Raw genomic sequence first — 27,010 nt, 5'->3', positions numbered from 1 at the left:
ATTACATTTATTGTTCACATTAAACATATGTAGCAAACTGAACAGAGAAGAGTTAAATAACTTTTGCCTTACAAAATTAGTAAGGATTAGGTCCTGTATACAAAACCAAACAATCTCTTTCCAGAGGCTATGATCTGAACCCCTCTACTATATGGCAAGCATATTTAGTAGCTCGGCCTATTTACTTAGTGGGTCATAAATAATAGTCTTTTATATACATGTAATAGTTCTGGTAAGTTTTTATTGGATCTATGTTTATGTGTGCATGTCTGGGTCATTAGGGTTGGGCACAATTCACCTAGAGGCTGTGCCCTAAGGTAAAACACACCCAAACTCTAAGAAGCGTAGAACTGGCTTCACGAGAATAGCCCTGAAGCTTCAACCCATTAAAAAGCAAACGAACAAACAGAAAATTAAAAAAAAAATAAATAAATAAAAACGCAAATTGTACAGTAGGGTTTGCTTTATCCTACGGCATCAAGCTGAATTCCTAGTCCTGGACGAAATTCGTTAGTCTGGGAGAGGAGTAAAAATTTTCCCCCACCACACACTGAAGTTTTCTCGCTCCAAACAACATCATACATGGTTATTTTACTGAATTCACCCGGTTATCTTAAGTATTGAAGAGGTCTTTGACGGCAGACATTGTTTTATCCATCTTTCTTACTATACCCTCGGTGGCTAACAGAGTCTAGCATGGAGGAGGAGCCCAGGGATGCCTGATAGTGTAAGAAGAAAGAGAAGTAACAGAAAAGGAAGGAAAGAGGGTAAGAGAGAGAAGGGTTTAAAAAAAAAAGTAAAGGAGGGAACGAAAAGAGAAAGGAATTCAAATCGAACATTCCTACTGGACACTTAGAATGTGAGCAAGGTGCCCTCCAGGCTGTGTTTTAAAAAAAAGTTTTTCCCCACGTGTGTGGTCTGCAAAACACATCCTGGTTCTACCTGAAATAGCCTAACTGGGCCTCCGCCCTGGGCCCTTGCGGCCCACGGACTCGCTTCACTGGCCTCTCAGTCCCGCCCACTCCCCCCGGACCCGGTCCCTCAGCCTGCCTCGCCACTGCGCCTGCGCCCGTGGAGCGCTCCGCCGCGGGCCGTCAGGGCGGGGTCCCGAGCGGGGTGTTCCGCCCAAGGGAAGAGGAAGAGGAAGTTGGGGGAGGATCCTAGCTGGGAGTGAACCGGAAGTGCAAACGCTCCTGCTTCTCTTCGGCCAGGCGGAACCTGCTCTGCTGGGCCGGGTGGCCGCAAAAGAACTTTCTTTCTCCCGCCCAGCGGTCGCCGCGGCCAACTGCCTCGCCCGCCTGGCAGCCTTCCCCGCCTTCTCTTCCCCTCTCCAGCTCCGCGCGGCCCTGTCTCCCTCTCGCCCCGCGGTATCCGCTTGCTGCTACCACCGCCTCCTCGTCTTCTGCCCGGCCAGGCGGCCCGCCCCGCTGCAGTGATGTGCGACAAGGAGTTCATGTGGGCCCTGAAAAACGGAGACTTGGATGAGGTGAAAGACTATGTGGCCAAGGTAAGCGGCGACGAGTGGAGTGCGCGAGAACACGGAGGTGGGATGCCGATGAGGCTCTGGAAGCGGACGGGAGCTGGGCTGGCGGGGGGGGGGGGGGGGGGGGAGGAGAGACAGCCTGGATGGAGGTGGCCCCGAGGAGAGAGGGGAGCCTGGGAGCGTCTGAACTGAAGCAAGGGTCCGGATACCACGGTCGCGTTCTGTCAGGTAACTGGTTGGTGTGATACGGTCAGACTCTTCTTGTCCGCCTGCTCCCTGGGGGAGGGGAGGAGGGGTAACCCTCTTTGAGGGTCGCTTCTGAGCCCTGGTCATTTGAGTTTGGTCGTCTTCTATGGCGGAGTTACTTCAATCTTTCTTTGAATGGAGGTAATTCTCCATCTTGGACCTGCCGGTTGCTGAATGAAGTAACCTCAGTGATTAGAATCAGAGGAACGTTTTCTTGAACTTTGAACCTGTTGAGAATTTGAAGTATTCATTGACCCTGGAAAAGAGTGCCGAAAATAGCAATGGTTGAAATTTTGAAATTCGGTATCACTTCACTGTGAAGTCTTAACTTTGGGTGTGGCCCTTTTCCTCTCCCACACTACAGCGGACAGGTATTTGCTTCAAGTGGTGAGGTTGTCAGTCAGCACCTGGCAGTGTTTCAGATAATCAGACTAGTTTTCAGACAAGCAGGTTGACTTCAGTTACTCCATGTTTATCCTCGATCCCACCTGAAATGCTCAAACGTGTAATAGATAGTATGCAGTGTAGTCACAGTGTGTTTAGGGGTAAAATCGTGATGAAGAAAGCTCATCTCAAACCTAAACTCAGAATAGAAAGTTGACTCTGCTTTGTGGTGGAGTGGTAAGCTTAGAGTCCCACGCTGACCTGCCTCTGGACCCTGAAACTGTGCCTTTTGTAATCGTTAGAGAACTGACCTGCGATTATAATACGATGGTAATGTAAAAACAGATCTCCCAAAACGAAAGTATAACCTTATGACGTAACCATGGAGGGTGTCTTCTGAAAAATATAATTTTATGACATAACCAAGGAGGACATCTTGCTCATCTTCTTAAAAAGTGAGAATTGGATCTGGATTTTAGTTCTTCAAAGGGTATGACCACTGGTATGTTGTTTTTGCTTCAGAGATCTGTGTTAGGAAGGAACTAAGCAGAAGCAGTGTTTCTTAAAACTTGCAGGATTGTGCAAGGCAAACCACTGCTAGTTTTTACTCATTTAATACCATTACAGTTTAGACTTTTGCATGCAGAATATGTATTTTTGTTGTTATTTGCAATGGATTCATAGGACACCATTTGCTGCCTTCTCAGGTAGTGGCAGTCTGAAACCTGACTTACTGGATGTTTCAGTGTAAGATTGAAAGGAAAACATGACTGGGGTACTTTTATCCATGGTACACTTTCCAGTGATGGGACACTGTGGTACTCTGGAATCAAGTGGGCTTTTGTTTTTCTGTTATGGAAGAAGCTAGGTTATTTGATATACCTGAAATATGAAAAGTTGGTAAATATTAATGGAGCTTACAGCTACAAAACAATACCATTTATGTGGTGTCTTCCTGATCCATTATTTTATATCATCCTTGTGAGTCTTGTGAAAGTCCTTTTATTAATCCCATTTTACAGATAGGAGTACTGAGATGCAGGGTACTTAAAAATCCAATATATATATATTATATAGAGATAACAGATAATGAAGCCAGAACTGCTGACTCCAAAACTTAGGCTCTTTTAACTGCTCCATGCAGTCTCTCCCAATATAAACTGTAATTGTGAAAGTATTTGATATCAAGATTCTAGTAGAACATTACCCAATTTTTTTTAAGAGTATCAAAATCAGGTCATTATGTTCAGTTTGATTTTGTTCTTTCCCTATACTATCCTACTGCCTATTCTCATCAAAAGAGAGATGCATGAGAGGGAGGCTAGGCATTCAAAGAAAAGCAAAAGGAAGTATTAAGAACTGGCTTATCTCAAAAGTTTGACTATAATGTAATCCTGTGAACAATGAGCTTTTTCCTTAGTTTTATTGAGTATCTCGAGTCTCTTAAAATATCTTTTGTTAGTGAAAAATACCCCCAAAACCCAAAATCGCCAAAACCCACCACTCCAGTATTTACTGATTGAGTTCCCTTACAGTGCTATTCATACTCTCAAGTGCTTATAACATAGTTTCTTCTGCTCAGCAGCCATCTTCCCTGCTTATTCATTGCCTCATCCTTTTCATCTACCAATTTATGAACACTCATTATGATACTGAGTTTATGTAATGTGCATTTATCTGAGTAAAAGTATGTAGACAAAGTACATAAAGGAAGTTTGGACTCATCTAATTTTCCTTCTAAGTGGTGAGTCTTTAAAAATATTCTCCTCAGTACTCCTATGAAGATCTCTCACATTGTTAATACATAAGAATGGACCCATAGGTGAAGTATTTTAGTATTTTCCCTTTTTAAAACTAATATGTTAGGGGCGCCTGGGTGGCTCGGTGGGTTGGGCCGCTGCCTTCGGCTCAGGTCATGATCTCGGTGCTGGGATCGAGTTCCGCATCAAGCTCCCAGAGCCTGCTTCTCCCTCTCCCACTCCCCCGGCTTGTGCTTTCTCTCTCTCTCTCTCAAATAAATAAAATCTTTTTTTAAAAAAACCAATAATCTTACTTTTCTACCTGCTATTGACTTCTATACAGAAATCGGAAATAAGGATAGGCATAAATTACTGGTTTTGAGTGAGTTCTTAACTCTGAAAAGTAAATTCAGAGTCTCCAGATCATTGAAAAATCTATGTTATTAAATGTAAAAAGCAGCATATAAAGAAAATTTTAGGTTAATCTGTATTAAATGTTCATCTAGAACATTAAAAGCAGTATCTAAGACACTTTGGCTTCTTGAATTGACCTAAAGACCACAGTCGGTTAGTTAATTCATTTTTATTAGGCATCTTGCAGGTCCCAAGCACTCTGCTAGGCCTGACCCGATAGTGAAGAAGCTGGACACGGTGCTCAGTAGACTTAAGCATCTACATTCAGCAGACTTGTAGGGGGCAATTTTCATGCTTTTAAAGAAGTATGAAAACGATAAGTAACATCTCACTTACATAAAATTCAGTTTGTCCAGTTGGTAAACGAGCGAAAGCCAGAGAGTGAGATCTTCATGAGCAGCAGTAATAGATACTCGTAGCCCCATCCTCAGTCTCTGTACTTCTGGGTGACGTTACCTTTGCCTCATCTGCATTTCTATCTCTCTGTCCATTTCTTCTGTCGCAGTTAATTCTGCTTTCACCTGAGCTCCCATCTGCCAAATGGACGCCTTTGTTCACATAAAATCCAGATTGAGCCCACACTGTCTTCTCAGAAACTTTTTCATTTTTGTTGTCTCCATTTTGACTAATGACCTCCTGACCCAGCAATTTGACCAAATGAGAAATTGGGGGATTTCCCCCAACTACTCAGTGTTGTCAAGACTACCCACTTCATCTCTCTCTTTACTCATTCTTATCACTACTACTTGTGATTAATTGCTGCATCTTTCCCACCTGAACTGTATTTTCCTTGACTTTGGTAGTCCTCTCTTTCCTGGTCAGTTTGCACATCTTAGTTGGGGAGATCTCTCTGTATTGTGAATTCTGACCATGTTATCTTTTTCAGCCAACCTCCTCCACTGTCCTTAAAATACTTTGTGATTCCCCATTATTATTTTTTCCCATTAATTAATTTTAAAAAGGGCCAGTTACTGCTTGGTTTGGAGGATTAGGCCATTATGATCTGGCCCATGCCTACCTTTCTAAACTCTTCTCTCTACAAACGCTCCGCTCCAGGCTGTGCCAGGCTGTTTCTTACTTGTATATCTTTACATGGGCTCTTTTTATCCTCCCGAACCAAGTCTGTGCACCTCAGTCCCTAACCCCCAACCTGGTTATCCCCTGTTTATCCTCTGAGCTTAAATTCCACTTCTTCCAGGAAAAAAAAAAAAAAAAATTGACTTAAGATGGTGCACTGCTTCTTTTACTGTTTGACTTATCAAATTGCTGTGACTTTGTTTACATGTCTGTCTTTAATTAGGCTCTGAGCCTCTGGAGTTTCGATACTATATTCTTTTTCATCTTTGTATCTCTAGTACAGTGCCAAGGAATTTCACACATTAAAAGCATATGTTCCAAGAAATTCTTTTTATTCTTGACTTAGCTACAGTTTCAATATACTTCATTAGCTGTATAATAAAGATTACCATTAACAGAGTGATTTATATTGCCGGGTACGAGAAGACACTCTGCACGATCTTTACCTAAGTTTTCTTTTACTTTTTACCCCAGCATTTCAATATAGCTAATAGTATTCCCATTTTAAGGATGAGGAAATTGAAACTTAGAGAAACTAAGCAACTTAACAAGGTCACAAAGTCAGTAGCATAAGGATTTAAATATAGAGCTGTCTGAATCTACCACCCGTATTTTTTTTTTACTGTATCAGTCCGCCTTGAAATGGTTATCTGGTTTCTTAGCTCAGAGTAGCTTAGCATCCGCACCTTAAGAAAAAGAAAGGGGCTTGCAAGAAGGAGACACAGCACGTCATCTCTGATTATGAATAAAGACATAGGAAAAATGGCTATAATTTTTGAGATTTTTAGCTGTAACAATATAGAAATAGCATAAAGACAGCATCTCTTATAAACTTTAAATCTCCTCAGAGGCTCTCTTTGCTCAAGGTACTCTCTGAAGAGACTGATTATTTGATAGCTTGTGGAAACTTTTGTATTTATAGTCACATGTTCTTTTTTTTTTTTTTTTTCTTAAGGTTTTGTTTTGTTTTTAAATACCTACACCCAGTGTGAAGCTTGAACCACAACCCTGATTCAGAGAGTTGCACACTCTACTGACCGAGCCAGCCAGGTGCCCCTGTAGTCAGACAATCTTACAATTTATATTCCTAGTGATGACCCTGTGCAGTGCAGAAAGGGTTAAATTATGTCTGCATTAAGAAACAAAGTAAAGTATTGAGATCTTTATTCAGAATGGTTTCAATTAACAAATAGCACTTTTTTTTTCAAAAAGTATGTTCTTAAAATTTTATTTGAGCACTGTCATGCCATGTATAAATATAATTTCATTTACTTATATCAACCCATGAGCATAGTTAATGTTGTTAAACCCCCATTTTAGAGATTAAGAGACTGAAGCAAAGATTAAGTTAGCTTGCCTAAGGTCATAAAGCTCTTGAGTAGTGAAGCCGAGATTTGAACTCTGACTTCATAGCTCCTTGCTATATACTTCAGCATACCATTGACCTTCATTTCTCAAGAATGCTATGTAATTCAGGGGGTACTGTTTTATGCAAGTCTTAAAAATAATCACAGCAGGATGGTAATTATCCACTGAGACTACTTAGAGGTGAACTTTGTGGTAGAGTTTGAAGATCCAACTATCCTAGGGGTGAACGTTTGTGAGTTGTATTAATGGGCCCTTATAACCTCCAGTAGGTCTGATGTATGTACTCTCTTGTTTACATGTGCTTCTGTTTCACTTGCTGTGAAATACTATACATCAGGTCTCTAACTTCCCTTTCTCTATGGTTTCCTTTCCCTCTCCAGCCCCCATTCTAATTACATCTGCCTTTGACACTCTGATAGGTTTGAAAAGCCACAATTGTGCACCCTTTGAAAGGATAGGATCTCTTGAACCTGAGAAAAGTATCAACTCTAATCTTTAGAAATTGCAAGACTTATTTGGATCGCTTTTCACTTTCCTAATAAAATAGGCGATTTAAAAGCAGTCTTAATTTAATCTGTCTTGCATTTATTCATTTTAGGCAGTTTCCAGTTTTTCCATTCCTTTTTTAGATTACCGGCTTCTTTCTTATAAAGATTTGTCCCTGTATTCTGCCCTTTCTACATCAGGGCTAGTGACTCAGTCAGAAAGCAGATATATCAGCTTGTATAAATAAATATAGGTGCCCTCAGAAGATAGAGAAAATTTAGCGTAGATACACTTTTCTGTCTGTTAGGCTTTTTTTGAATGTAAAAGAAGATCTTTTTATATTGGAAGGGTAATGTTCACTCTGATATATAGTGTTTGGTTTGAAATTGTAGACATTGCCCTTACACTAGTGCAGGCAGTTAAAAGTATAATATATTAAAGCTGATTTGATTACAAAAATATAAGCTTTTACTATGTAAAAGATAACACTGCACTGAATATAATACATTGAAGCTAAGTGTCCCATTGCCCATTTCCCCTGCCCAAGTAGTTTCTTAAATATAGGTTGTATTAGGTATTTTTAAGACAGAAAAGCATTAAAAAGACAAAACTTGCCCCATTATTCTACTACCTAGATAATTCCTTTCAATTTTAAAAATCAATTAATCTTTTAAATTAATTAATTAATTCAGGAGCAGATTAAAAGATGCAGCAGCTATGACTTCCTTCTCTGGTCTCTGTGAACAAAGTAAACCAACAGTTTCACGTAATTTCAGAAAAACACTGGAAATTCAGTTACTCGTGTACTTCCCCACTTAAAAACAATTCTGTACATACGTCTACACTTGCGTTTTTAAATTCCTTGATAATTTATCTTAAGTTCCACAGTGAAATTTACTCATTTTACCCCCCCTTTTGTTCACTGGGGCATAGTATTCTATTTTATGGATATACCGTAATTTATTTGACTAGTGTTCTGGGGCGCCTGGGTGGCTCAGTGGGTTAAAGCCTCTGCCTTAGGCTCGGGTCATGATTCCAGGGTCCTGGAATCGAGCCCTGCATTGGGTTCTCTGCTCAGTGGGGAGCCTGCTTCCTCTTCTCTCTCTCTGCCTACTTGTGATTTCTGTCTGTCAAATAAATAAATAAATAAATAAACCTTTAAGAAATATATTTGACTAGTGTTCTATGATAAATGTTTTTTCCAGCTTATTTTTGTAATTAAACAGTGCTATCATGATTACCTTTGTATACATACCTTGGCAGTTTTCAGGTTGTATCTGTATTACTCTCCCAATAAAGTTTTATAAACTTAGGCACATATCAGTAAGCACATTAGACCTATTATTCCCTGACAATATCAGCAGCACTGGGCATCATCACACTTTTAGTTTTTGCTATTTGAATAAGTTGCTTCCAATTCCATTTTTAATGAGGAAATCAAACATCAAAACTTTATTAGCATTTGTGTTCTTTCCCCCAAATTTTTTGTTCATATCTTTTGTTCATTTTTCTATTAGGTAGTTGGTCTGTTTTTTATTGATTTGCATGAGCCCTTTATAAATTAAGAAAGTTCATTTTGTCCCATACTTCGTAAATTTTTTTTTCCATTTTATCTCTTGACTTCATTTATTTTGTTGTTGTTCTATAACAGTCCTTAATTTTTATGTGGTAAATATATCACTCTTTCCCCTTTTGTGACTTGAATATTGTCTCCTACTTACAGAGACATCTTTCTTCTCTGTAAGATTATAGATAAATTTGGTCTTCTAAAACTTCTTTTTTTCTTTTTTTGGTATTTTAGGCATTTGATCCTTCTGCTATTTACTTTGAAGTGTTTGTTTTTATAACAGTTTGTTTCCATACCATTTATTGTGTATACCATTTATTCTTCTTTCCTTACTAATCTAAACTATTATCTTCATCACTGGCAGAATTCTGTGCTTGAATTTCTTGCTCTGGTTCTATCTATACTAAATTGTTTTAATTACTGTAGCTTCATAATATATTTTAGCATGGAATAGAGCCATTTTTCTCTTATATTCTCTTTAGAATTTTTGCATGAGTGTTCCTTTAAGATTTTTTTTCCTTTTTTCTGTTGTCTTAGGGAAAATATGAGCATTTTTGGAACTACCTCAAGTTTAACCCTTATGTCTCCATAAGCATTATACATTTTTTTCTTGCATGTTGACACCATCTAATCTGAAGAACATAATCCAACATAATCCTTTAGGTAGGATCAGAGAATATAGTACAGTGTGGGAATATTCTGTATCAAGTATTTGAAGTAGTGAAGTTGTGTTGAGGTAATCTGATCATAGCTGAGTTGATAATTTTAAGAATTACTCTAGGTACCATAACAAAGGCCACCTTGTAATGAGAAGACAAGAATTAATTTTTTTGCAGCTATATCTTTACTATATTAATAGTTTTGATAGCTTGGAAGCTTGATTTTTTTGTGGGGGGGTGGTCCACAGAACACTACCAACAGTGGAGAGGAGCTGTGATTATTGAAAGCAATGAAAGAGGAAGCAAACATAAGCTTACCCTAGAAAATCAAAGAGCAAAGAGTCATGTGACCTTAAAGTTCTAGAGGCCCATCCAGTGATTAATATGTATGGATATAACATTGAGCTTCAAGAAGAGTTTAAAATTAGTCTACTTTTCTCTTATTTAAAAAGTCAGAGATGTGTAGGATATATTTTGGAAAGATTTCTATTTCATAATACAAGATAATGAATACTTTGATACTTAGGTCTAAATTCCTGACCTTCTGAAAAATTTAGATATCAAAGAAAGGGGGTTGTAGATAATGAACACTTTACCTGTAGTATAATAGAAGCAATAACAGTCTCCTTAGGGAATTTGAAATTTCATTGTTGGGTTAGCCATAATGGCTTTGGAATTAGACCCTCTTGGCTCTGGCTCTCTTAACTAACTGGATTGTGTTGAGCACATTAGTTCCCCGCTCAGAACCTGGGTTTCCTCGGCTGGGGAAAAATGAGGCTATTAATAATACCTGCTTGGTATATGTTGACTGTGTGCCATTTTCCCTCGCATGCGGTGATTGTTAGCCAAGAAATGTTAGCCACTGTTACTCATAATAATAACCATAAATTTTTTTAGAAGCAGAACTACGTAAATATCATGTAGTCCTCCCCCCTTATTTTGTAGATGAGAAAAAATAAGTCATTAAACGTCTTGACCCAGATCATACTGCTAATTAGGATTAGGACTTTATGGCAGTTTTCTGGAACCAGAATAGGTGCTTCTTCCCCCCCCCCCAACTATGGTATTTTATAATAAAGTATTTTGTACTTTATACTAGTTACCGCCTCTGTTGGTGTGTTCTATTTTGCCCCACCCTATCTGCAGAGTAAATTTCTGCTTATTTTTAAAAGTTCTTGTTCTGTATGGCACTCCCTGTTTGTGCACTTAACTCCTCATTTATGCCAATGTGGTATCTAACACAGAACTTCTTTGAGGTGTTTCTGCTATACTGCAGTTACTTGAACTGGAGAGCTCTAGGCTCCTGATTTGACTGACAAGTCCCTGGACTTGAATTAGAAAAATAGTGGTTTAAGAAATTCAAATCTTGTTCTATGGAAGTCTTGCTCTTGTCTTCAAGTTTTGAATATTCAAAAAGAGTTTTGTGTTAATGACTGGTTAAGAAAAAAAAAGTGCCATGTGGGAGTGGCTCATTTGTTACCATTTAGATGTTTGAATAGTTTTTCTCAAACTTTAGAACTCAGAGATCACCTCCCCCTGAATATTTCACATCTTGATTTAAGATACAATGTTTGTAGTGGGGCTTCCCAGAATTTGAAGGCCCTTCCTGTGTTTGAGGAGTTCACTCTTATATGGTATGAATCTTGGTGAAATGCAAGACCTACCACAACAAAAACCAGAAAATACAGATAAATTTCTTTTTCCTGCCTGCACTTAGAAAATAGGCCCCAAATTCATAATCCTTATTGGATGCTTTTTTCCTGGAACTGATACAAAGACACTGGCACTGTAAAGAATGTAGCAGCAGCAGTAAAATATGCAGTTTCCAAAAACAGAAGTCATCCTATGCCCGTTGTGGTATCTTCTACGCAGGTGCTTCTTATGACAGATTTTGGTTTTATTTCTTGTTTTGAAGCCTCCTTCATGCCTGCACATTTACTGAGCTTGGATCTTGCTTGATTTCCAAACTCTGGAATCTCAAGAGAAGGCTAGTTACTGCAGTTTTCATTGGTTCATTCATAATTCATTCAGCATATCATTTGGGCGCCTATAATACCAGCCACCGTATTCAGTAAGCCTAGGAATACAGTGATTGTTTCTGAGGATCCATTTTCTTTAGTAGGCTCAGTTAAAAGGGTATACACGACAAACAATAAATAAGATAGTTATATGGGTTCTGAATAAATTATTTTCTTTCTTAAAACATGACATAAAAACTTAGAAAGCAAACATACAAATACGTTAATGTTAAGGAATATACAACCATATAAAAATAATAGACTGCTATAAGAGCCAAGAAAAAGTCATATTTGATTACGGTATAGAGGAGAATCAATGCTATAGAACATCAGACTCAAAATGGAAGATAATGGGAACAGAATCCCTTCTCTTTAAGGGTTTTCTTTGTGTCAGGTATGGTCCTACAGAATAAGGTAATATACATGTAGATAATGCATATTATTTAATCCGTGTCTGCCCAGGTAGGCTTTATCTCCATTTTATAGGTAGAGAAATGAAAATTAAGTAACTTGCCTGAAATCCTACAGCTAATAAGTGGAAGGACAAGTTTTGATCTCATTCTAAAAGAGTATTCTTTTTCCATCATTTGCACTGAAAATTTTCAGAACTACAAATGGAATACATAGATGGAAAAATTGAAGATTATTATGATATGTAAAGCGTTGAGATAGAACCAGCAAAAGATAGCATAAGCAAAAAGAACATACAAGTTCAAACTGATAAATAGAAATACAAGTTTTCACACCTGAAAAGAACACCCACAATTGGAAATAGAGGGTCCCCACATTTTATTCAAAATAGGTAAATGTAAATGAGGAGCATAACACATCCTGACTAAAATGATTAACTTATGAAGATTTTTTTTTTTTTAGTTTGTATGCTTATAGGCAAAATAATAATGTGAATTTTGAGGTTAAATCGTCTTACCTTTAGATTTTCTGGGATAGTATTGGAAAATAGTGAAACAAGCAGTTCTGTCAGGAATAAAACATTGAATCAAGTTGTCACTTATGCATGATCACGACAGAAAAACAATCTTAAGAAAATATATATACCCCCTTCCCCACTCAGATTTCTGCAGAAATCATATTTAAAATTTTAGAAATTGAATTACTTTTTCCCTTCTGTCTTCTTTTTTGCCCCCTCTTTTCCTTCCCTTTTCCCTCTTTCTCCTTATTGTGGTTTATTTGCACATATAAACTTTAGGAATGTAAACCATTGGATCCAGACACGAAGATATTTCCCAGCCTACGTAAGGTTTTAGGAATAAATTCCAGCTGTGACGCCATGACTTAGTTTCTTGAAAATGAAGCTAATTTTTTTATCACACTAAGCTTTCTAAATTGAGGTACTACCATAATATTTTGAATGGATTTTTTTAATTTTGGTAGTCTTCATATAAATGCATGCATTCTGTTAAATTAAAATTTTAATTTTATACCACCAGTAAGAATTTTAATACTTCACTATTTCCATCTGAAAATTTCTAAATGTGACTGATTGCTTTAAAATCTTCCAGAGAAGAAAAATCAAGTGAGCTTTTAATAAGTAAATCAGCTATACAAAATTAATTTCAGTGCCAGAAGTAGTCATCTTGAAGAAAAAAAAAAATGAACCTTACGTTGAAAGTTCTGTGTAGTATACAGATGAGGGATTATACCATAAGATTTGAGCTCTGAACTCTCTGGGCTTTCGTTTAAAAACTTTTTTGTTTTAAAAAAAGTAGATGCTAAAAAAAAAAAAAGTAGATGCTTAAAACTTCTATTAGGTAAAAAATACTTAAAAACAGTCATGCATTATGTTTGCACTTAAAATTTTTTCCAGCTCACATTTTGATTTTTATTAGTTTTGTGTGATACTAGTAAGTAAATTAATGAAAACGAACTCTAATTTGAATGTATCCTTCCAGAACCTTGAATAGTCCTAAGTTAAGAGTCCTGGAGACAGAAAATCATAGTTATTTGCATAACTATTTTAAAAACACAGAACTTTGTTTTATTTTGTAGTTCTCATCTTTACACAAGGTATATGTGGTTTTTTTCTGTGAACAGTATTTTTCAAAAATTTTTTGCCAGATTCTCAGCCATCCATTAACCATTGAAATATGTAAAAGTACTACCATTTGTAGTAATTTTGTCAGTGAAAATAACCCACAGTTCGGATTGTGTATGGGGTGACTAATCCTGGTAGGTTTTAGAAGGTGATTATTTTGGTCAGAATCAGCATAGTAAGGATTTTAACTAGTAATAAAAAAATTGTTCTTCAAAACAATTTAAAATGTTTTCTGTGGATGCATTATTATTTATGTACTAAGTAGGTGCTCATTAAATGAATGCTTATTATGGGTGTTATTCCTGTTCATTACTTTGAAATGAGTTCATATTTATAATATTGAAAGTTTCATGCATTTGGTATGGCAGACCTTTACTGAAAACTGTAGAAAATATGTAGAATTAAGAGCAAGTGATTAAATATTTCTCAGACCATCTCCCTTTCTCCTGTGCTGTCTGCCTGTGAATACCACCTTTTTTGTTTTCTTTGCTTCTCAGTGGTAAATTATACATTTGAATCCACTGCTATGTAATTTATAACTCTGGTACTTTTTATCCACTAATATCACTAGTGGAGTATTGCATAATTTTTTTTGGCAAAGTTGTATCCTGAGGCAAGGATTTGTACCCTCGAGGGGCAGGAGAGAGGACAGAGGGACAGTTGTAGGAAAGAAGAGGCCATAGCATTCATCCAGTTCTCAAAAGGTTCTGTCATTATGAAAATACTTAATACTACAGTCTTAAGGAAATTTTGAACTCTGAGTGAGGAAAGGTAATACTTAGCTGTAACTGAATTACCGGGTACATTGACTCAACTATATAGAATTTGTTAAATTTAATAGTTTTACTGCATTCTCCTGTCAGTCAGGTGTCCAGTATTAACTTACCTGCTGTGCTACAAAATGGTCACACATATGCTAATTTAGTCTATTCTTTGTTGACTAGCTTTTGAGGACACTGGTTTCTTGTGACAGTACAGTATGTTCTTATGCCGGTGGAACTCAATTGCAGTAACATCATAGGTATCTTGGAGATCAAAGGAAGCAAATTACCTGTGTATTTTCACCTGAAAAAAGTCCTTAAAAAGAGTTCTCGGCAACAGTCAAATGACCATTTTATTTGGAAATACTGTAAAGAATGCCATCCCAGTCTGAATGTTTATTATTCAAATGAACCTAATGTGTTGCAGGAAGTACTGCATCTAGTAAACATCACACCCAAACCACACTTCTGCAATGCATATAAAAGGTTTTGCCATTGGGGCACCTAGGTGGCTCAGTCCAAGCATCTGCCTTCAGCTCAGGACATGATCCCAGGGTCCTAGGATCAAGCCCCACATTGGGCTCATCCTGCTCAGCAGGAAATTCATCTGGTCAAGTAACACTTGTTACTTGACCACCCCACCCTCCTTGTGCTCACTCACTCATTCAGATAAATAAGTAAAATCTTTAAAAAAAAAAAAAAAAAATTTGTTGGGTTATGGACATATGGACATTGGGGAGGGTAGGTGATATGATGAGTGCTGTGAAGTATGTAAGCCTGACGATTCACAGATCTGTACCCTGGGGCAAATAATATATTCTATGTTAATAGAAACCATTTTAAAAAATTAATAAAAATTAAAGATTTTGCCATTACAGATAGGCAGTCTGAAATTACTGAAAGTATGTATGTATTTGTAAATATGTTTTTATTATATATTAAGACCGTTTTGTTAGGAGAGTAGATAAGGCGAATATTAAAAAAAAAAGCTGGGGAAATTTGGTGAGAGGAAGATACAGAAAAATAGAAATACAAAGGGAACTAGACTAGGTGAATGGACCTACTCTCTGTTTAGACTGTGAATGATAGAGATAGAGCACTTCATATCACAAAGCCCCTTGAAGTGATTTTTTTTACTCACTCTTGTACCTACCTTTTGCCACTTATTTGCCTTAAACTTCCAGAAGACATACTTAACAGTGAGGTAGTACTAGCACCCACCAGAAGAAAAATTACTCTCTGGACCATATAAGTGATTAAAATGGCAATATTTCTAGAATATAGGTAAAGCAAAGCAAACCAAAGACCTCATACTTGTCCTGTGTTACAAATAAGTATAATGATACTCTAATAGCCACCATGTAATATTAAGTTATTTGCAGAGTGCTTTGTCTGCATTTTCTTATTTAATTCTCATAACATTTGGTTTAAAAAAGACACCATGAAAGATTGTTTTGACAGATAAGGTAAATGAGAATTGAAGAAATTTAAGTAATATGCCCAGGTTAACCAAGCTAGTAAATGGCAGAGCCAAGATTTGTCTTTAGGTGTTTGATTTCATAAACCACTCTCATTCCACGTCATGAACAGGAGTTTTTTGTTTTGTTTTTTTTAAAGACTGACAGGGTAGAGAAATGGAGTTTCAATTTTTTTTTTAGTGACTTAACACAAACCTATTGTCAAAAGACAATAGAACCACAGTAACCATAGTCCAGCTCATGCTATGCAAATTACACCTGTTACTTGACCTGATGAATTTGTGTCTTTTTGTTCACTTCTGTACTTTTCTACCATGTAGAGTAATATCTCGCTCTTAGTGGGAGCGTATAAATATTTGTTGGATAAATGACTAGGGAATGAAAAAAATTTGAACGTCTTATAAAAGATCTAGAGCTGTGCATGTGATGATAAGAGTTTATATAGAAAGAGCTTGTAGTTATTCTCTCTCCAGAAGATGAAATTAAGATCAGATTAAGGATTATCAGCTTGAGCTGAAAGTCACTGGCAAGATTTGAGTCTCTAAATGGCAGGAAAAGAAGAGCATCCAAAATCTAGACAGGAAATAAAGTGTTAACAGACAGAATCCAGGTGAACCAGTTCCCCTTCACGTTGGCATTAGCAAACTGGCAGAAGAGGGGTCTGAATCATGGTGAGGGGGAGTTACAGTATTGTCTTGGGATTTAACTCTTGTCACCCAGTACATTAGGGTTCTTCAGTGCTTTTAACTAGTTTCTAAGGTGTAACACAAAAGATAAGGAGATCAAAACATAGATGCCGGGCCACTTTGAGTTACTCATGTAAGAAGTCCTTTATTTAGGGGTGCCTGGGTGGCTCAGTGGGTTGAAGCCTTTGGCTCGGGTCATGATCTTGGGGTCCTGGGATCAAGCCCTGTGTGGGGCTCTCTGCTCGGCAAGGAGCCTGCTTCCCCACCCCCACCTCTGCCTACCTCTCTGCCTACTTGTGATCTCCGTCTGTCAAATAAATAAATGAAATCTTTTTTAAAAAATCATTTATTTAGATCATTATAAGACTTCTTTACCTTTGATAGAGAACGTTGCTCATTATTTTTTTTAATGATTTGTTATTCAGGAAGAAACCATCATATTAATACCAAAGCCAGGTATTTGTTTGCTGGTTTTGCTTAAAATGAAAGATGAATTCAGCACCTCCTTTGGCTCCTAGACTTTGACTCAAAATATTAAGACTTCTTTAAAATAAGACTTGGAGATTCTCTGCAGTTAGTCCTAAAAGTGCTGTATGCTGTTAATTCTTGTTTTCATTCCAAATACTCATTTTTATAAGGATATTTTTCGACCAGATTTATGGATAATTATTTATTCCCTGTCTAGAATTAGATAATTATTCTAAAATAGTGGACTCTGTGTGTGTGTGTGTGTGTGTGTGTGTGTGTACACATACATTATAAATACTGGGGTTTTCTTTCAAGCATTGAAAACTCTTAAATGCACTTTTACTACTGATATTTATGAAACTAGAAAAATAGATTTTTGAATTTGAAATCAGATATTCTGAGGTTAATTTTCTTTGGAAGCAAGATGGATTGGATGATGTTTCTGTATAGGTTTTTCTAATGGATTTTTAAGTTTATAAAAATTGTCATTACCTTTTAGACCAGAATTAGTATACTTAAAACTTCTGTTGTTGCGAGATCTAGGCAAAACAATGTTTTCAAAGTCTAATGTGAATTAAAATAAATTTAAGATTTTAAAAAGCCTATAACTTTATATTAACACTCTTACAAAAGCTGTGGTTTTCCACAGTTTTGGGCCTAAAGGTAATATTCTTACCTTTAATATAGTAATTTAATATTTTTATCTTTATTTTTAAAGCAGTAATTTTCCGGTATTGAGCTCTTTGCTTCATCAGTAATTTAGGACATTCACTATTGGTTCCATTGTGTATGTGCATGTTTTATGTGTCTAAATTGGTATGTTTTGCGTGTTATTTTTGTTGCTTCTTCCTTTGGTGTTTTTTGGTCCTGGTTTGTGTTTATGTTAAAGTTTTTGGTATTACTTTATAGTTTTATTGCAGTGGGGTTAGAGAATAGGTTCTATAAGATTTTCAACTTCAGGAGGTACTGAGGTTTTCTTTAGTCTATTACATTCAAGTTTTGTTAATCATTGTAAGTTAAAGGTGTAGTTTCCATAAAGTTTGAATTTCAAAAAAATTCGGTATGTATTAATTCAGTCTTACTGATTGTTAATCATGCCTTCTATAGTCTTGCCTGCCGAAGCCTGATATTATATTGGTCTCTCACTACGGTGCCATTTTGTCAGTTGATTCTTGCTATTCTTTGGTAGATTCATGACTAACATACATAATTTTTAAATGTAAAATGAACATCTCTTTCACATATACTCTTTGCCTTGAATTCAACTTTGTCATGTAGTACTTACTCAGAAATTTTTTAGATATATGTGCCTGATATATTTTTGCCCATTTGTTTATATTTTTCACATTTTCTCACAGTATTTTGTTTTTAGGTGTGTCTCTCATTGGATTTTTGTTTGCTTTTCTTTTACCAATGTTACTTAACAAAACCCAAATTCATTCTTCATGTTTAAATTTGATAGTTAAACCTATTCACATTTGTTAACATAACTGATCAGTTTAAATTTTCTTTTTAGACTTTGAATTTATTTTGTTTCAACTTATTCTCATTTTGCTTTTTTTTTTTTTTTAGTCATAGGAATTAATTTTCTTGGCTTCCTTTTCTTCCATGACTTGAAAGATACTTTTTTTGTTGTTGTTCTACCAGAACTTAAATTTCATCAGAAAAAAAGTGTTTGAGTCTAAATTTTTGCTAAGCAGTAGCCTTTTTTTGTTTTTGTTTTTCAAAACAAAAATCTGTGTTGCTGTAATTGAGTAGAAAAGTAATGGATTTTTAAATTTTAAAAAATATAACATTATTATAATTCAGAAAATGAGAGTATTCTCATGGTCCTTGTCTCTAAAGATGACAACTAATAAATTTATTGTATATATTCTTTGAAATTTTTTATGATTATAGATAAACATATTTTTCTAGGCTTTGAAGTAAGTAGGATCATTCCTTTATTCACTCAACAGAAATGGTCATCCCCGCATGTCAGCAGTACAGATTACCTTCATTGTTCCTCAGTTTCCTTGTAAGGGAATAGTAGTACTAATTTCCTAAAGCTTTTGTAATAGTTAAGTGAATTAATACCTGGAATGTACTTGTAACATTGCCTGGTCACATGGTAAGCATTCAAGAACTATGTTATTTTCATCTTAAATGATTCTGCATAGTATTTCATGGAGGATATGCTAGCATTTATTTTAAAGTCTTCCATGTACAGTATTTAGTTGTGATTGTGTCATTTATAAGGCTCAAATTGGATAGAATCTAGTCGATTTTTATTTCCTCACCTACTTTCTATTTTATATAAATGTGTGATTGTATGTGTGTGTTAAATTCTATCTTCTCTCTTAAGACTTCTAACATCTGTATTATCTAGTTTTTAACCATATTTGCTTAAATAAGGACTTAATTGGCTTTTCATCATTAATTCTTTGATGCCCAAACTCCCTGATCTTGTGTTCTCATTTTGAATTCATTTCTTCTATTTCACTAAAGCAGCAGTTCTCAAAGTACTGTAGTTCTCATAGATCTTGGCGGCGGGGGGTGGGGGTGGTTGGGACCCTCTTCAAGACATCCGTGAGGTCAGAATTATTTTCATAGGAATATTAAGACTTTCTTTGCTCTCTTCACTATGATGACACTTCTACTGATGGTGCAGAAGCAGAGGTAAGTAAAGCCACTGTTAAAATCAAGGCAGCAGCACCAAACTACGTGACTGCTAGTCATTGTGAACTTCATTTACCCCAACACATGCACAATTAAATATATGCCAGTTTCCCTTCAGAATGCCCTTGATGAAATGCTAAACAGTGCACTTTCATTAGCTCTTGGTTATGGTGTACACTTCTTTCATATTCTGTGTGAAGAAATGGGAAGTATGCGTAAAGCACTTTTGCAGTTGGAGCTGCAACCTGAACTCGCTGCCTATTTGATGGAGCAAAACCCTGCAGATTATAAATTCGGTTACTCCATCTTGGATATTTGGCAGGTATTTTCTTGCAAGTGAAGTTAGTGAGCCGAAGAAAAAAGTCAAAATTGGAACATTTGCATCTGCCGTTTTGAGCTTGACAGCGTCCCAGAACTTAATGGCTTTACTGATGAGATTGGAAGTGTTATCAATGAATGTGATTGTTTTGATACTGAAGAAAGAAGTGTGTGAACATTTGGAAGATCTGTGAAACTCAGTAAACCGGTACTTTCTAAACAACCAGTTCATTACAAAATCATGCATATTTATAAAAGATCCATTCAAAGTGTAAATAGATTGATGGGTTTTAATGTAACAGTATGAAGTTCATTGCTACAGTGACAGATTCCACATTGTAAGTGACCTTTAACAAGCTACCACTTGTTGAGTTTTAGTGTAGAGTCAAAGAAAATCCATAATTAACTAAAAAGGCTGTTAAAAACATGTTAAATCTGGGGTGCCTGGGTGGCTCAGATGGTTAAACTTTTGCCTTCAGTTCCTTCAGCTCAGTCATGATCTCAGGATCCTGGGATTCAGACCCTACATCCTGCTCCTTGCTCAGCTGGGAGCCTGCTTCTCCCTGTCGCTCTCCCTCTCTTTTTTTAAAAAAGGTTAAATTTTTTACTTGTTCAACTACATATCTGTGGGAGGCCACATTTTCTTCATATATTTTGCCCAAAACGGTATGTCAGAACAAATTGAATGTGATAGCAGATATGAGAAGTAAGCTGTCCCCTATTAAAGCAGACATTAAAAAGAATTGCCAAAAAAAAAAAAAAAAAAGTGTAATGCAGTGTCACCCTTTACATTTTGGGGGAGAAGGGAAGAGGAATATAGTTATTTTTCATTTTTAAAAATCCCATTTATGTTAGCATGCAGGGTTTCTTTTTGTGATTTCTAAGTGAATTACTTTTTAAATTTTATTTATTTATTTGACAGAGAGACACGGCGTGAGAGGGAACAGAAGCAGGGGGAGTGGGAGAGTGAGGAGCAGGCTTCCTGCCTAGTAGGGAGCCCGATGCTGGGCCCAGTCCCAGGACCCTGGGACCATGACCTAGCCAAAGGCAGACGCTTAACGACTAAGCCACCCAGGTGCCCAATTAATAAATAGTTAAAAGGCTGTCTGTCTTAACAAATACCCATAGATGGAACCATTATAAACAGAAATAACTTTGGGATGCTGAGACTAAATGTTGGAGAATTTACTGCATTAGAAGACCTAAGATACTGCTCACCTCCTCCTCCCCTCATGGGAGCATCAGTGGTGTATTTTCTGATTTGCTGGTGCCCAAGACTGCCTTTGCCTTTATATATGAATGTTGATTTGCTTGGTGTGGAATGCATGAGTCATAATTTGTTCTCTCTCAGCTGCAGATCAGAAAGTGTGTAGACTTTCTGCCTACCTCCAACATATTTACGGACACCTCATACATCCCCCCAGCAGTGTCAGTGTCAGTAACTCTCCTCAGAGGCTTAGACGTGATCCCCAAGTCCTCTCCAGAAAGCATTACTATAGATAGTTTCTGTCTCTTGTCCTCTGGAATTCAGTGTTGGAGAAAGAGACTAGGCTAATTTAATTTTCGTTAGAGTTAACATATCTTTTGCTTTTTTTTTTTTTAAATCCTTGGAAAACAGAAATTGCAAAACTAGACTAATGGGCACTGGGGGCGGGTGGTTCTATTGAATTTTGTCAGTGGGCTTTTAGGATCTGCAGGTTCAGGTCTTTTTTTTTTTAACTCAAAAAGTTTGCTTTTATAACTTTCAGTTCCCTTTGTTTTGACAATGTATTATTTATAGATTTTAGCTTTACTATCATTATATCATGTAAATCATTTTTATTTGTTTATCAAACCTCGGTATTCTGGGAGAATTTCTTAAGCTTATAGTCAGTTCTTTATTTAAGTTTTCTTAATTTAGGCTTGGTACCGTTACCCAACTCTGACTTTGGTGCGGATTTTAATCTTGCAATTTCAGTTTTAATTCTCCTGTCATATTTCACTTTCTCTACCAGTTTCCTATTCCCAAAAGCCTGGATCTCCATTTGTTCGCTTTGCATATTTGCTTATTTTCCTCTTAAGATACTTTTTTCATAGAAACCATGTCTTTTGGATTCTATCTTGATCACTCTGTGAATGCTTTCTACAATTTTCTTGAGTTTTCAGTATGATTTTATTTCCTTTGTTATAGTTTTCTTGTAGTTTTCATATACCCTAATACTGGTTTTTTTTCTCTAAGTTACCCTTTAAAGGGGAAAGCTGTCCAGATTGAGGGTATGCAAACATGCCTAGAGTGGAGCTTGACATAATAACCCTGGGGCTTGATCTTATAACCCTGGGATCATGACCTGCACCGAAATCAAGAGTCAGATGCTTAACCAACTGAGCCACCCAGGTGTCCCCATTCTGAGCTTTTTGAGTTGTCTTTTTCTGTTCGTTTTCACAGAAGTTGAAGCAGACATATTAGGAATGTGACCTGGAGAATGTATCAGTTAACACTGGAAGACAGTGTGCTTTCTGTTTTAGTTTGTGGACACAGTTTAGATGAAGTGAGAACTTCTAAACATTTAGTATTAGCATTAGGATTTAATGTGTTCCTACTAGTTTTAATTTATTTAACATCATTATTACATTATTAACATATGAAATACCCTATTCAGTTTCTGAACTAGAATTGATGGCACACTCACCCATCTCCCATGAGAATACTATGAGCAGGTCTTGCCTTCAGTGAATTTTGCCATTTTCTCTTCCCCAACTTTTTTTTTCTATCTTATAACCTGATTTCAGAGATGTTAAAATACAGGAAAATGCATGCTTTGGAATAAATGAAATATATGATATGGTTATGTTCTATAAAATAAGAACTTTAGTGGTACAGGGTATTTGGTATTAAACTACATTTCCAGAATTAGAGTAATAAGGTAAACTCTGGCACATCTGCTCAAGAATGGTAGCAAGATAAGATACCTTAGGGTTAAGGAAGTGTTATTTATTTTCATAGCAAAAAATTGAACAGAAGGACAGCGAGGTAGTAATAATTGTTGTGTTTTAGATGGCAGGACTCAGTAGAAGAAAGATCTCTTCTTTCCAAATCTTAATGAATGTGTTACTTTTTAAGTATTTTTGTGGTGGCTGTGGGGTTGTCTGTGACACTTATGAAGGGATCAGTTAGATTATTTATAGACTTTATTAATTATGCTATGCTAATTTCCCTTTTTTTGCAGTTCCTAGACTACTATTAGATAAAGGAAATCTCCATCATTCCATTGAAATTTTTATGTTTTAATGTTATGCTTTGGGGAGTGATGGTAAAGGATGGTGGGATAAGAATGTCGTGAACTAGTTTCAAGACTACGTGAATGGCCGTATCCAAATACTCTGCCTATTTCTTTATGTAGTGAGCTAAAGGAAGTTTCCTGAGTACTGGCGGGCCTCCTTCCTCATCTTTTCTCATTTTCTAATAAATGTCTTAGGTCACCATAATGAAGATAGGTGAGGTACAACTAGAGGGAGGTTGGGGATCAGAACTAACAAATTCCTTTTAATAAGAACCTAGAAAGAACTTGGTAGCCTAGAAAAATAAAATGGCCATTTTAAGTTGAAATTGAATAGCAATTAATGTAATGGCCCAGCATGTATGCTCAGAAAATCTGTAACTGAAGTTCGGGGTAACAGCAAATCATATAAAAAGATTTCATTTTAGTTATAATTTGATGTGGCTGCTAAACATAATGGGTAGTCCAACATGAAACCAGGGACTGCTTGTTCCATGTGTCCCCAAGGGGTAGAACCAGAACTGTAAAGTGGGAATGAGCTGATCAGTAAGATCTTGAGTTTCCTTTCATTAGAGAGGTTCAATTTTAGGTTGGACATAACACAAACAAGGATTTAAACGGTGTGAGGAGTTGGATTAGATGACATTCAGAGTCCTTTCTAACACTGAGACTCTGTGACTTTCAGACCCACTGATGATATTTTTAAACTACCTCTTTGTGGAGTAAGAGTTGTTATGGTAAGCAGCAGGTTCCATAGTGTGACAAAGATGCTGTAAATGACTGCACTAATTCATTAAATTGGACTGTTGGCACAAGTCACCCATAGACATCATAGGCGATATGTATATAAGTAAGGCACTCTCCTTTTTTTAATGGAGTTTTTATTGAAGTACATAAATAACAAATACCTAATTGAAAAAAGGTAAAATATAGTAAGAGACGTAAACTAAAAACTGTGAGGATTAAAAGAAGGGAATTCTGTATCAAGAGTATCAAGGGGGGCAAAGAGTATCGGTAAAAGTTTCATGAGAGAAAATAGGTCTCGAAAAGTAAGTGGAATTTCAGCAGATCAGGACATGAAAGGAAGTGGGGTAACCCTGGCAAAGAAAGGCAACAACATGAAGTTTCCCGGAAGCAGGAGAGCACTGATGTGTTGGGAACAGTGTAGTATGAGGTAAAATGGCCAGAAAGGCAAGTTGGGGTTGAAGTGAAGAGGACTTGAATGTCATGATGAGGATTTTCTATTCAACAGAAGGTAGCAGTTGAAATTTTTTGAGTGAAGAAGCATGAGCAGTCTTACTTTTTAGGAACATTGATGTACTTGATCGACATTTGCTGAATTGCTGAAGGTGGAGAAATTGAGTGGAAAGGCATCAAAGAACCATTGAGGACTCTGTTAATAAAAGCGTTTGGCATTATTGAGTGCTCACTATGTGTCAGGCACCTTAACGTTATTTCAGTGTAACCTTACAACTATGTCGTGTGGTAGGTACTTTCCAAATTAATACTTCCCGGATTCCCAGGAGGAAATTCCTATGAGAAATCCATACACCATAATTAATTTCTGCAGGCATATTCTCTTATGTGCATGTATGCTGTGTTCACCCACATTCTCCAAATCACCTTAGTGAATATTGTTACGTCTTAATATAGCATTTTATAACTATTATAACCAGCAGTCACAAATTATTGAGGTTTAAAAGTACCATATTAGGTATTGTGGTAGAAATAAAAGAAGTACAAGATATAGTATCTGACTTCTAAGGTAGGCACACCTATCTTAGGTATTTATGGTATAAATTTAGGTATAAATTCTACTTTTTTGTACCATTCGCATGCCCAGCACAACATGGCTGCTCAGTAAATAGTAATTGATTTATTGATATTAAAAGTAGAACTAGGCCATTACACCAATAATTTTCTAGTCAGATAAGAATTTATCAGTATGGCTCAGGCTCTTAGTTATTCAGAACAGTGATACTTGAGAAATGAAGCATGATTAGCCTTCACAAATGCCAGTAATGTTATTTAATTTTCAAAAACCACCCACTGTCCAGCCCTAAAATGTCATGCTTCAACATAGGAATAAAGGATATTGCTTGCAGTTTACTTGGTTCTCCTCTTAACATAGACCTCACTGATTTATAGATATAAACTAGTCATGCATTATCACATCTTTTTTTTTTTTCTTGTAGTTCTATGAATAGTTCTGATTAGGACCAGGGAAGAATTGGAGCAGGTAGTCTACGGTTGCTGGAATATGGAATAATCTTAGAACTCTTCTTGGGTTCCATTCAATTTGGAATGTCACATAGACTTTCTCCTCCCACCGTAGTCTAAACCCCCTTACTTGAGAGGCACCAGGAGTCAACCTGTCCTAAAGCATTTCATAGTCACTATAGTGCTTCTGGATAGAATGTATTTAATTTGAACTGCTCACCAGAAAATATTGTGAAGTTGATTATCTCTGCCATATTACTTATCTGGAATATGCCGTGTTTAGAGAAAATAAGAATAGCTTAAAAACAACTTAGAAGAAAAATAAGTCAAAATATAATTGTAAGATAATAAAAATCTGTGTTGTACATTTAACAACCAACAGGCTTCATGTTGCAATAAATGAGTAAAATGAAACTGGATAGATTATTCTTATTAAAAGGGAAAGGAAAAGCTAGGCAAGCCTTGATGTGATTACAAATTAGGTGTGTCAGTTTGCATTACTTTACCTGTGTATGAAGGTGTGTGAAGAGTTGTGTGTGTGTGTGCAGAGCTGTTATTTGTGACCTGCAAAATTACTTACACACGTATCATGATGAGAAACAGTCTCATAATCACAGTGTTACTGCATGGTAAAGTCTTTAAACACATGTAAACTTTATCCCTAAGGAAGCATTTGTTATTCAAAAAAATCTCTAGGCTAAGTATTTTGATATAGATATTATTACAGGACTGTATAGGGCTGGCTGAATTTAACACCTGTTTAAATTACATGTGATGAAAATCGGAAATTATAACCAAGATCCCCAAAATTTGTTTTAACCACCTGGTTGTCCTGGGTAAGTCAGGAGAAGTGACAGAGAAGCAGTAGTCAGTAATGTGGTGTAGCTGAAGCCAGGAGAGTGTGTGTTTAAAAAAGGAAGAAATGATTGACTTTGTCACTTCTGTGAGGTCACTTAAGGTGAGGACTGAGATAACCTTTGCATTTTGCAACATGGAAGTCATTGACCTCAGCGGAAAATGGTAATGGTTTAGTGTTGAGGGTGGAGGTCAAATTAGAACAGAAGGTAAGAAATTGGAGATAGCAAATATGGACTGTGTTTTTGGAAAGCTTAGCTGTGAGAGGGAGGAGGCGAACAGTAAGTGAAACGTCTTAAAGGAGGGTCGAAGGAGAGCGAATCATGTTGTATTTTGCTTGTTTAGTGGAAGAGTTATGGATGGCACATACTGATGAAAAGGAGACAGTCCAGCGGGAGAGATTGAAAACACAGACAAGGGCGCCTGGGTGGCTCAGTGGGTTAAATCCTCTGCCTTCCGCTCAGGTCATGATCCCAGGGTCCTGGGATTGAGCCCCGCATCGGGCTCTCTGCTCAGCGGAAAGCCTACTTCCCCCTCTCTCTCTGCCTGCCTCTCTGCCTACTTGTGATCTCTCTCTGTGTCAAATAAATAAATGAAAATCTTTAAAAAGAAAGAAAAGAAAACATAGACAAGAAAAGGGATAAATAAGGGATTAAATTTTCTAAGAAAACAAGAAAGGATAATATCCAAAACACTGGTGAGAGTTTGGCTTCAGATAGGAGGAGAGATTTGTCAGTTGTAGGAAGGTGTAGTGGAGGGAAGCTCCTGGGGGAGTGGCTGTCTGCAGGTGTCTTCTGTGTGAGGGTGTGATCAGG

The 27,010-nt window shown here is 36.7% G+C and overlaps 1 protein-coding gene across 1 annotated transcript in view; it reads left to right on the top strand.

The window, feature by feature from the left end:
• The first annotated feature begins 1,160 nt into the window (after positions 1–1,160).
• The window catches only part of MTPN (myotrophin), a 53,927-nt gene continuing 28,077 nt past the window's right edge, over positions 1,161–27,010 (top strand). The window contains exon 1 of the mRNA XM_004741698.3: positions 1,161–1,507. Within this exon, the coding sequence (XP_004741755.1) occupies positions 1,436–1,507 (72 nt within the window). The 5' untranslated portion in view covers positions 1,161–1,435. The remainder of the gene's footprint in view (positions 1,508–27,010) is intronic.

Source organism: Mustela putorius, unplaced genomic scaffold (assembly GCF_011764305.1).
Source record: "Mustela putorius furo isolate JIRA1106 unplaced genomic scaffold, ASM1176430v1.1 tig00003845_pilon_pilon_pilon, whole genome shotgun sequence".
NCBI lineage: Eukaryota > Metazoa > Chordata > Mammalia > Carnivora > Mustelidae > Mustela > Mustela putorius.
This window is presented reverse-complemented; position numbering and strand designations above follow the sequence as displayed.